The sequence below is a fragment of the Trypanosoma cruzi genome, genomic scaffold, assembly GCF_000209065.1.
Source record: "Trypanosoma cruzi strain CL Brener 1047053516523 genomic scaffold, whole genome shotgun sequence".
In the NCBI taxonomy this organism is placed as follows: domain Eukaryota; phylum Euglenozoa; class Kinetoplastea; order Trypanosomatida; family Trypanosomatidae; genus Trypanosoma; species Trypanosoma cruzi.
In genome coordinates this window covers 64,619-75,257 of record NW_001849480.1, presented here as the reverse complement: position 1 = coordinate 75,257, position 10,639 = coordinate 64,619, and the positions used below count along the sequence as shown (strand labels likewise).

At 54.4% G+C, this 10,639-nt stretch overlaps 6 protein-coding genes across 6 annotated transcripts, besides 14 other annotated features; all 6 read left to right on the top strand.

Annotated features, from left to right (window-relative positions):
* Positions 1-1,656: a sequence feature (areas merged during assembly that could not be assigned to a particular haplotype. This can correspond to areas where the two haplotypes were merged or to regions with more than two copies in the genome that were merged during assembly.).
* Positions 634-873, top strand: Tc00.1047053506419.69 (hypothetical protein, conserved; the record flags this gene model as incomplete). The annotated part of the gene is made up of 1 exon (XM_801399.1): positions 634-873. The coding sequence occupies one exon, from the start codon at positions 634-636 to the stop codon at positions 871-873; it is 240 nt and encodes a 79-aa protein (XP_806492.1).
* Positions 1,035-2,609, top strand: Tc00.1047053506419.60 (nucleoporin (NUP54/57), putative; the record flags this gene model as incomplete). Its single annotated transcript, XM_801398.1, has 1 exon — positions 1,035-2,609. One exon carries the CDS (start codon positions 1,035-1,037, stop codon positions 2,607-2,609), a length of 1,575 nt encoding a protein of 524 aa, XP_806491.1.
* Positions 1,657-1,683: a sequence feature (heterozygous, Esmeraldo-like haplotype).
* Positions 1,684-1,988: a sequence feature (haploid, Esmeraldo-like haplotype).
* Positions 1,989-4,912: a sequence feature (heterozygous, non-Esmeraldo-like haplotype).
* Positions 2,944-6,369, top strand: Tc00.1047053506419.40 (hypothetical protein, conserved; the record flags this gene model as incomplete). The annotated part of the gene is made up of 1 exon (XM_801397.1): positions 2,944-6,369. One exon carries the CDS (start codon positions 2,944-2,946, stop codon positions 6,367-6,369), a length of 3,426 nt encoding a protein of 1,141 aa, XP_806490.1.
* Positions 4,913-5,253: a sequence feature (areas merged during assembly that could not be assigned to a particular haplotype. This can correspond to areas where the two haplotypes were merged or to regions with more than two copies in the genome that were merged during assembly.).
* Positions 5,254-6,243: a sequence feature (heterozygous, non-Esmeraldo-like haplotype).
* Positions 5,470-5,503: a microsatellite.
* Positions 6,244-7,054: a sequence feature (areas merged during assembly that could not be assigned to a particular haplotype. This can correspond to areas where the two haplotypes were merged or to regions with more than two copies in the genome that were merged during assembly.).
* Positions 6,573-6,633: a sequence feature (GA-rich).
* Positions 6,669-6,699: a microsatellite.
* Tc00.1047053506419.30 (hypothetical protein, conserved) lies at positions 6,751-7,203 on the top strand (the record flags this gene model as incomplete). The annotated part of the gene is made up of 1 exon (XM_801396.1): positions 6,751-7,203. The coding sequence occupies one exon, from the start codon at positions 6,751-6,753 to the stop codon at positions 7,201-7,203; it is 453 nt and encodes a 150-aa protein (XP_806489.1).
* Positions 7,055-7,755: a sequence feature (areas merged during assembly that could not be assigned to a particular haplotype. This can correspond to areas where the two haplotypes were merged or to regions with more than two copies in the genome that were merged during assembly.).
* Positions 7,391-9,433, top strand: Tc00.1047053506419.20 (protein kinase, putative; the record flags this gene model as incomplete). The annotated part of the gene is made up of 1 exon (XM_801395.1): positions 7,391-9,433. The coding sequence occupies one exon, from the start codon at positions 7,391-7,393 to the stop codon at positions 9,431-9,433; it is 2,043 nt and encodes a 680-aa protein (XP_806488.1).
* Positions 7,756-10,639: a sequence feature (heterozygous, non-Esmeraldo-like haplotype).
* Positions 9,534-9,572: a microsatellite.
* Positions 9,869-10,480, top strand: Tc00.1047053506419.10 (ribosomal protein L7/L12, putative; the record flags this gene model as incomplete). Its single annotated transcript, XM_801394.1, has 1 exon — positions 9,869-10,480. One exon carries the CDS (start codon positions 9,869-9,871, stop codon positions 10,478-10,480), a length of 612 nt encoding a protein of 203 aa, XP_806487.1.
* Positions 10,593-10,637: a microsatellite.

The window sequence follows — 10,639 nt, the reverse complement described above, 5'->3', positions numbered from 1 at the left end:
TTCTTTCTCTTTTGCGGCTCATGTAGCACCACTTCCCATTGGGAAAGGGAGGTGGTTGGAAGTTGACTCGTGGGGGGTGCTGTGGTGGTGAGTGGGGTCCGATGATGTGAACGAGGGGGGGGGGAGAGGCACCGAACTGCTTTTCTTGCGTGGGGATTTGTGATGCCGGATGTATGACTCGATGGGGTGGACGAGAGTGTGGCGCAAACAAGTGCGCATGAAACGTTTTAGCGCGACGGAATGGTTAGAAAGGAAGTGAGAAATTTGTGTTATTATTGGTGGAAGAGTCAAGGCAGAGGGGAAGAGGGGAAGGGGGGAGAGAAGAGGGGCGAAAGATGCCGGTTGCGTCTCGCACCCCTTTTGATTTTTTTTTTGCTTCCGCGCCCCTCTTTTTTCTTATCTCCCTAATTATATATATATATATCTTTCTCTGTGTGTGTGTTATTATTATTATCCCTGCGACGGAAAAACGGAATTAGACCCCGCACTCATCGCTTGGGTGCCATCCCGTTCTCTGCAGTGTTTTCTTTGTATCTCTCGTGGTATCTTGTTGGTGTGCTCAAGCAGGAGGGGGGTGCAGAGAACACAGAAGGAAGAAAGAAGGAGGCGCGTGTGTGTGTGTCTGCAGTTAAAATGCACTCAACATCCCTTCAAAAGGAAATTTTTGATTATGAGGGGCGTGTGCGTATCGAGAAGCACGCGAGACAAGAGGTAGAAAGAAACTCTCAGTACATCACGGAGCATCCGGAGATAACACCTCTTTTGCATGACATTCTGCAGCATCTCCTTATTCACAAGCCGGATGAACCAATCGCCGCCATACAAGAATACGCCCGTGCCCGCTTGCCGCCGGCAAGAAGACAGCAGATGTAAGCTCTGTACTGCGCCCATTGCCCCGACGGGTTTTCAAAGAAAGGAAAAAATGGTGAAAAAGAGGAAGAACGAATGTGAGTGGTGTTTATGTGTATCATTTGTTGTTGTTTCTGCCTGCGCGGCAGATACTCCAGTGCGGCGGATGAAAACAAAAACAAAAAATGTTAGGCCAACTCCAAATTTGTTTGGGGGAGAGTCACGTGCCGCGCCGCCAATACTACGGTGCACCCCAATTATTTCTTTTTTTTTTTGTAATTTTTCGCGTAAAGTTTAGTGGAAAAGAAAGAATGTTTGGTGTTTCCTCCAGTGGCTTCGGGACAGCAGCCAACACAGCCGGTGGCTTCGGGACAGCGGCCAACCCAACTGGTGGCTTCGGGACAGCGGCCAACCCAACTGGTGGCTTCGGGACAGCGGCCAACACAGCTGGTGGATTCGGGACAGCGGCCAACACAGCTGGTGGCTTCGGGACAGCGGCCAACACAGCTGGTGGCTTCGGGACAGCGGCCAACACAGCTGGTGGATTCGGGACAGCGGCCAACACAGCCGGTGGCTTCGGGACAGCGGCCAACACAGCTGGTGGCTTCGGGACAGCGGCCAACACAGCTGGTGGCTTCGGGACAGCGGCCAACCCAACTGGTGGATTCGGGACAGCGGCCAACACAGCTGGTGGCTTCGGGACAGCGGCCAACTTAACTGGTGGCTTCGGGACAGCGGCCAACCCAACTGGTGGCTTCGGGACAGCGGCCAACCCAACTGGTGGCTTCGGGACAGCGGCCAACACAGCCGGTGGCTTCGGGACGGCGGCCAACATAGCTGGTGGTTTTGGTGTAACGGGAGGTCTGGGTTTTACGGCTGCTGGTGGTTTTGGCGCGTACGCGGGAGCGAAGAATAATAATATGGTGGGAATGGAACAGAACATTCAGGAATTTGGAAGCCAGAGCACTGCGGGACGCTACCTGCTGGAGCTGGACAATGCATACAACGCTCTGCACCCCAACTGCCGTTTTCGTGCCTTTCTTTACAACATGTGTGCTCCCGGGCAGTCGACGATGGCGGTGGAGCGGGAGCGCTTTATCGCGGCGCAGGCAGGAGGTGGCTGTAAGGAAGAGGAGCTGTTGCGGGCGCAGGAACGCAATCCGGATCCGCTTCGGATGTACCCCAGTCCAATTCACTTCATGCAGGAGCTGAAGGCGCGAGCGGAGAAGCAGCAGGAGGTCATTACCGCCATGACGAAGCACGTGGACGTTCTGATCTCAAAATCCGAGCGCTTTAGAGAAATGGACGAGGCAAATGTCGCTCAGTATCGGGAGCTAATGCTTGAGCAGGTCATGCTGCAGCGTCGATGGTATTCGCTCCTGAAGAAGGTAGAGACCCTCCGGCAGCTCGGGTTGCCTCTTGGAGAAGAGAGTCGCATTGCGAGAATCGTTAAGACCCTCAACCTGCAGCTTTCGGCACCAGGTGTATACAGGACGGCGCTGTCGGAGCTGCAGCCCTTTTTGGACGCGGAATCCGCAACTGTCGCATCACTGCTCCGAAGCCGCCCGGGTGACGAGGCGCGTGAACCCGTTGTGGCAAAAGAGGACGGTATGCTGCAGCGACGTACAGACCCACAGCTTCTAAAGAACTGGACACGTTTTGCCGAGCGTATCCAGGAAGGTGTGGAGGCCCTAATAGAGCTACTGGAGAAGGACTCTGCAGACATGCGTGCGATTAGGCATCGGGTTGGCTTGACATGAAACACCATGGAAGGAGATTCTTTTATTATTCTGTTGAAACCGCCACGTTGCCTTTTTTTGTTTTGTTTTGCCTGTTTGGCAGTTGGGTCTTTTTTTCTTTGTGTGTTGGCAGTATTATCGTTACTGTTGTAGTTTTCACTGCAGTATTTACTTGAGGGGGATTTGACCGGTGCTGATGCCGGTTGCTCAACTCCCTTTTTGTTTTACATTCTTTTTTTTTTTTTTTTGACGCTGAACAACACGATCTTTGTTAGTTGTTATTTCTTCAACCCTCGTTACGGGGCCGTGTCCAGTGAGTGTTGGCTGCATCCCTTATTTGTATCTGCTGTGACCCATGGCGACCGTTTGGCGGAGTTTCAAATTTTTTGAGTTGGAGGTGTTGAAGGGGCCACTGAGCCGCATGGAGATGACGAGCTGCTGCTACGGCCACAAGGCCATTTTCGTCGGCGACGGCGAGGGGTTTGTGTACGCCTTAAACCGCGGCGGCACCACAACGACGCTGGAGTTCTCCGCATACAAGGGGGCCGTAACGCACATGAAGCACCTACGATCACGGAATGTGCTTGTCACCATCGGCGACGACGACGCGTTGAACACAGGCATCATGCGGGTGTGGAACTTGGACGCGGTGTCAGAGTCGGCCCCACCGTACAGAGAGCATCGCCTTTTTAACGCGAAGCACCCACCGCCGTCTGAAAGCATTGTTCTTCGTACCAACTACAACACGGAACTGATGAACTCGCTGAAATTCAGAGGACGAGACGGGGATGCAGTGAACGCCATCCCTGCGACGGCGTTTCGCACGGTTGTGGTGGACTTTGATGTGTCGGAGGATCTTCAGAACGCCGCGGTGGCGCTCGTCAGCGATGAGATTGTTGTGCTGCGCGGCGACCTTGAGCACGATCCCACCGTGAAAATTTGTCGCATCCGTAGTGGTGTGGCGCGTGGGGCCGTTGCTTTTGTCGGATTCCCGGGGGCGAAGTTCACGCCACGCGCGGCGCAGGGCAAACAGCATCTCTTTGGACTCGGTATCGGGAATCCCAACGCCAACGCCAACAGCAGTAGCATCAACTCAAACACAGCGGTGGCGCATGCGTTGTACACCGTCTTTGCAGATTGTGTGACGGTGTGGCAGGTGACAGGGGCAGCGGAGTACAAGGAACACCGCTGTGACCCACCGTTTGGTGCGGCGCCGGAATGCTGCTGCCTGACGGACGACGGTCAATTAGTCGTCGCAAGCGCCACAAACGATCAGATAGCCGTCTTTGGCAGCGAAGCGGTGTTGTCGCCGTCAGCGCGGACGTCTGCCTCGCTTCCGGTATTCGACCCCACACTTTTTGGTGCGGTGCATTTCGCGGAGGTGGAAGGGCACAAGCGGCGAATTATTGCCCACCGCAGTTACGTCGTCGTGCTAACGCAGAGCAGTACACGGTCGGAAAAATTTACGCTGCAATGCTACGACATTTTGAACGGCCTGCGGTGTTTGAGCCGCACGCAGGAAAGCTCTTGCACCAACGTCGCGTGGGTAATTGCCGATGCGGCCGATATTCTTGTCGTTTGTCAGGAGACGAAGCATGAGGAGTTTGTGGCGCAACGCGTTATGCGGCTGGTGGAGACGGAACTGCAGGCACGGCTTGAGCAACTTTTTCAGAAGGAGTGCTACGATGTGGCGAAGCGAATTGTGCGTCGGCTGCACGCCGCGGACGCCTCGCAGCAGATGAGCATACAGAAAAAGTACGGCGACTACCTCGTCTCGAAGGGGAAGTACGCAGAGGCCATCGATCAATACATTGAGGCTATTGGTTTTCTTGAGCCTTCTTACGTCATCCGCATCTTCGTCAATGGGCAACACACGGCAGAACTCACACGTTACTTGGAGGAGCTGCACCACACACGACACGGGAACCTCGCTAACCGCAGCCACACGACGCTGTTGCTGAATTGTTACATCAAACTGCGTGATGAGGCGAGGCTGTCGGAATTCATCCACCGCGATGACATTCGCTTTGATGCGCACAATGCAATTGAGGTGTGTCGACAGGCGGGGTACTACGATGCCGCGATTTATCTTGCGGAAAAATACGCTCAGCCACACGACTACGTCATCATTCAGCTTGAGAACCTTCATAACCCGAAGAAGGCACTTGCCTTTATTCGGAATTTGTGCGTTGACGACGCCGAGGCCATCCTGCTGGAGGTCGGGAAGGATCTCGCCGGAATGGAGCCACGCGCCTGCACTGAATTATTGGCGGAGTTGTGTATTCAGTGGAAGGGGCCTGCACGGCGTCTCGCAGATCCTGCCCGCACGCATCGCAGTTCCCCACAGGACTACAGCTTTCGTCTTCAACAGCAACAGCAATCACGCCCTTCTCACCGTAGCGAGGCGAAGGACTTCATGCACGTGTTTGTGGATTCCCCTGTATGTTTATTGTACTTTCTGCGTGCGGTGGTGGAAAGCGGTGTGCTTGACGGCGGAGGCGAGTCGCAGCGGGTTGTGTACAACACCCTACTGGAGCTGTACATGACGCGGGAATTGAAACAGTGCATCCGCCACCAGGTCACGCCAGAGGGGGCGGAGGTGTACACAGTGGAACCGTATGAAAGGCGGCTTGAACAGGCGTTGACATTTATTGAAGCGTACGCCGGTAGTTACGACGACTATCATGCCCTGGCACTGGCGGAACAACAAGAATTTGAGGAAGGCGTGTTGTTATTGTTGCAGCGTCTGCATCTCTCCTCGGATATCATGCAGTACTACGCGAAAAGGTTGGAGGAGGGTGCTACGCCAGCCATACGACGGGCGGCGAGGGAGAAACTTATCGAAACCTGCCGTAGTCGACTGAATAGGGACGGTACCGACAATGACAATAATAGTAATAATAACAATAATAATACTATTGGCGGTCCTGGTGCTGACCATAGTAGAGCGAATAGTGGTAGCAGTAGGGGGAGGACGGATGAATCCACGAAGGAGTTGTGGCTATCGCTTCTCTCGCTGCTTGTCCGCAGCCCGGATACGGAGTGGCAAGACCTCGTGCAGGTGCTGCAATACATTGAGGAGCAGGACCTTCTCTCCCCGCTATCCGTGGTGGAGATACTCAGCACGAACCCGAGGCTGCAGCTTTGCACAGTTCGCGAGTACGCGCTGCGGGTGATGCGGAAGGACGAGCAGCGGACGGAGGCGTTTCACGGTCTTATTGACACGCGGCTGAAGAAACTTCGGGAGTTGCATGGCGAAATTGACGCGCTGCAGACGAAAGCCACCGTTTTCCAGGCACACAAGTGTTTTCACTGCCACGCCGCGCTGGACCTCCCGGTCGTGCACTTCATGTGCCAACACTCTTTTCACCAGCGCTGCCTCAATGACATCACGGAGTGCAACGTCTGCGCCCCGGCCCACCGGCGGCTTGCAGCGGAGCAGCGCGAGGCGGAGGAGCGGCACGGGGATCCCAAAATATTTTTTGAGCGTTTAGGCGCCGCCCATGACGCGGATGGGTTCTCTGTTGTAGCCGAGCAGTTTGGAAAATGCATTTTTGCCGCCCCACAACTGCGTAAAGAGGCAACGCTTTTTTTTGGCGACCCCATGGTGCCCGGAGCCGTGAGTGCTGCGGGTGCTTGTGGTGGACGCAGCGGTCCCGCTATATCGAGTGAAGATGAGGATGATTATGATGATATGAGACGAGCGGCAATGGAAGACGGGGAAGAGGTGTACGATGAGGGCGGTGAGCTGCTAAGACCGGAGGCCATCGAATTGTGGTAGGCGCAGCCGCTGTAGATTCTCTGCAATGTTGAATTCTTTCTTTATGCTTCTTTCCCCTTATTGTTGCCATCGGAATTATTGTTTGCTTTCCGTTTGTATTTGTGTGGAATTGTATGCTTGCGGTTGTTTCTTTCCTCTTTTCTGTGTCTTTTCTCGTACCGTGGTGATGGCTGTCGCCGACTTTTCTTCCAGACCACTGTGAGCTTTCTCTTTCTCTCTCTCTCCCTCTGTTTACTTATTCTTTCTTTGCATCTCTTCTCCCCCGTGTGTGCCGCGCCACTCTCTTCACGACCGGCCACAAAAAAAAAAAAAAAAAAAAAGAGAAGAGAAGTTAGGCTGCTGCATTTCTGTTACGCAACGTAGCGGTTCTGCGGCGAAGTGATGGGAAAAGGGCGGGAGGCGGTTACTTTAGAGACGACGCCGGACCTTAACTTCGTCAAGAGCGGGCACCTCAACATGCTCATTTACACCAACAAGGAGGGGGAACAGGTGAAGGTGCCAGTCAACTCCCTCGAGTTTCTTGAGGACCGCCGCGTTGTTCGAAGTCGCTCCATGGACCAGGTGAACTTCAACAATGACTGCGTCTTTAAGGTCACGCTGGAGTTCATGGAGCCAATGGCGTGCCTGGAAGAAACAGCGGTGCGGGAGTTGACGGACTGGGTGTTGTGTTCCTGCAGGGGGCATGCGTCGTTTTACTCCCCGGTGGAGAAGAGGTTAGTGCTGCAGCAGTGTTTTGTGTGCCTGCAGAGCAACATTCCGGAGTTACTTGACCCCTTTATTTTAGTGCTGTACTTGGAGAAGGACCAATGGCTTGTGGAGAGGGTGCTGCGGTAAAAAGAGGGAGTTGACTGTCTTTGTGTGTATGTGTGTATCTCTTTATATGGGTGGGCAGCATGGCACCGAGAGGAGTGCCAGCTTGTGTGTTTCTTGTGGATATATTTCCGTCACAGCTGTTTGAGGGCAAATATAAATACACACAGACTCTTTCTCTCTTTCCCGGAGAGAAAGTAAGCAGCTGTTAATGTTAGATTCATCTGTACAAATGTATGAAGAATTCATGTGTAAATTCGCAATACAAACATTTGCACTCTTTTGTCTCACACTTCGTAAGGTCTTAGAAAGTACCATGCGGTCCAGTGAACCGCGGCATCACCAGCGGAAGCGGGCGCGTGAGGGCGAAGTAGGCACTGAACCGGGGGATGTTGAGCTTCCGCCGCAGTTGCCGCAGGAAAAAAAAGGCTCCGCGTGTCAATCTCCTCCGCATAGTCGTGCGCCTCCCTCGCCGGAGAAACCTACCAATAGTTGTGCCGGTGAAGGCGACAGTGACTGCGTCTTTGTGCCTGCACCGAGCAACTCCTGTGGTGGTGGTACTAGTGGTGGTGGTGGGCCGCACCAGGAGCGGAAGCTGAAGCAGGCGACACTTGTCTCTTTTGGACTTATCAACGACGCCTCGCTCTTCAGAAAAGAGATCGCGGACAGGGACGCACAAATCGACGAGTTGCGGGAGCGATTGTCGTCGATGGAGTCGAGAGTGGCGGAGGCGGAGAGCGCGCTTGCTGCGAGCGAGGCGCAGTTGAGCCAGGTGGTATTGCGCGCGGAGCATTACCAACGCGTTCTGCGGGAGGAGATGCTACGAACGGCGCGGCAGGCGAAAAGCGATGCGCGACGGGCGCTGCACCAGAAGCACTTTGAGCTTGGCCAGATTGCGATGTGGCACAGTAGCGGTCGCGAGGTGTGGGTGGAGGGCAACAGACCGAAGGAGCTCATCATGCAGCTGGAGGAGTTGTCGTCGCGCCGCGATGAGGTGGAGGAACTGAAGAAGGCGGCGGAGAAACGCGTCCGGCAGCTTGTGCGCAGCAGTGACGAGGATTCCATGACGCCTGAATTACAGAGCGCACTGATGGAGTCGCAGGAGGCGATGCAACTTTACACCTCGGAGTTTGCCGCGCTGGGAAGCAGCATCCAGGCGGTGAAGCAGCGGCAGCTGGAGCTGGACCACGAGAAGAAGGCATTTTTGAAGGAGATACGCCGCGTCAGCGACGAGGACGCCTCCGAGTTCATGGCAGTGCTGGCCATTGGGCAGGGGCAGCGGTATGTGCTGATGCAACTGCTCGGCAAAGGCGGCTTCTCGGAGGTGTGGAAGGCGTTTGACCTGCAGGACGCGCGTTACGTGGCGTGCAAGATCCACCGCGTGCAACGCGAGTGGTCTGCGCAGACGCGTCTTCACTATCGCCGCCACGCCGACCGTGAGCTGGCGATTATGCGGACACTGCAGCACCCGCACCTCACACGACTTTACGACGAGTTTGAACACGGCGAGGCGATGTTTGTATCCGTCATGGAGTACAGCCAGGGGGCGGACCTCGACACGCACCTCAAGCGGTACGGATGCATGCGCGAGATGGAGGCGCGGTTGATCTTGCTACAAGTCGTGAGCGCCCTCCGATACCTGGCGGCGCAGGAGCAGCCGATTATTCACTACGACCTCAAGCCGGCAAACATTTTGTTTCACTCAAGCAATGCAAGCAGCCTTGAGATCAAGATCACTGACTTTGGCCTGAGCAAGTTGATTCAGAGTCGTGATGGACCGCACGACAACCCGACGATCGAGCTCACGTCGCAGGGCACAGGCACGTACTGGTACTTGCCACCGGAGTGTTTTGATACCGTTGCCACCCCCCGCATTAGCAACAAAGTGGATGTGTGGTCCTGTGGCATCATTTTTTACCAGATGCTCTTTGGCAGACGCCCATTTGCCGAGGGTGAGTCGCAGCGGCGTATATGGCAGGACAAACTCATTGTCTCCTCTGCCCGCACGCTGCGCTTTCCTGACACACCGCGGGTGTCGCAAGAGGCGAAGGATCTCATACAAAAATGTCTTGAGTACCACCCCTCGGACCGCTACGATGTCCACCAACTCAGCCAGGACTCTTACCTGCAGCGCACATCACGGCGATCGACACGCTCGGAACGGCCGTCATCGTTGTTGCTTCCACCGTCGTTACCATCGTCGGCGTTGGCACCAACTTCCGTGGCGGAGGGGAAGGGGGATGCCGTCACCTGAATGGATCAATAAACATCTGTCAGCGCACAAAAGAGGAGAGATCATCCATGCCAAAGGATGGAAATAAGAAAAGCATTGCATAACGAAAAGAAGTGCGGGTGAGAGGGAGAGGGAGAGGGAGAGGGAGGAGAGAGCGAGATAAAGGGATTCCCATAGAAAAGAAGCATGGGCGATAATGCGAGGAAGGAACGCTGTGTCCTTGCTTTTGTGCTGACTTTTTTGATTTTGTTTTTTATTGCCTCCATCTCTGGAAAGCAACAGTTTGGCTTCCGCTACTCGTTTCCCCTTCCAACTCTTGCAAAAGACATAACCGCACGAAGGCATCTCTTGTGTTGCTTGGCCACTGACGCAAATGCACACAGACTCTCTTACCTGCATGCGTTTTCTTCACTTTTTTTCACCCCCCATGAAGGATATAAAAGTGGTACGGGCTTCATGCGGCGCGTGCAAACTCACACGAAAGCCGAAATACTGTTCCGCTGGTTCACCATTGGTGGCGTGACTGGCACCGCGATGCCGCGGGGGATGCAGGCCTTTCCTCTACGAGATAGTGCCAAGACAATTGAGACGATTGCTGAGGCATACGTAAACATGGACCTGGCGACGATGCGTAAATTTCATGAGTCCGTTCTGAAGAACACCACAAGGACGTGTGGTACATCTCGACTCTCCTATGAGCAGGCATTACTGCAAGGCATAGGAGCGGGAAACAGTTGGAGCAGCACGGGTACTGTTGGCGTTGGGGACTCGGCCCTCTCATCAGCCAGCAGCCCCACGCGAGATGAGGCATTAGCGTCGGATAATGCGGCACTTGCAAAGAAGGTGGCGGAGAAAACTGCCTTTGACTTCACCGTCAGGAAGTACCCTTCGGCCAACAAGGTGAAACTCATCAAGGAGCTGCGCGCTGTCTCTGGACTCCCACTTCATGAGGCGAAGACAGCCGTTGAAAAGTGTCCAGGCGTCCTTGTGAAGGCAATGGCACGAGCCGATGCGGAGAAGCTCAAGGCATTGTTTGAGGGACACGGTGCAGAGGTGGAGTTGCTTTGACGTACCTCGCTTCCTACCTTCTTCCCTTGCAAGAGAGTCCCGCCAGGATGTTTGCTACAAGCACTGAAAATTCTTTTTGGAAGACTGCGGTATGAAGCGAACTTTTGGGATGTTTTTTCTTTTTTTTTTTTGCGTGTGTTTTTTTTTTTTTTTTTTTGC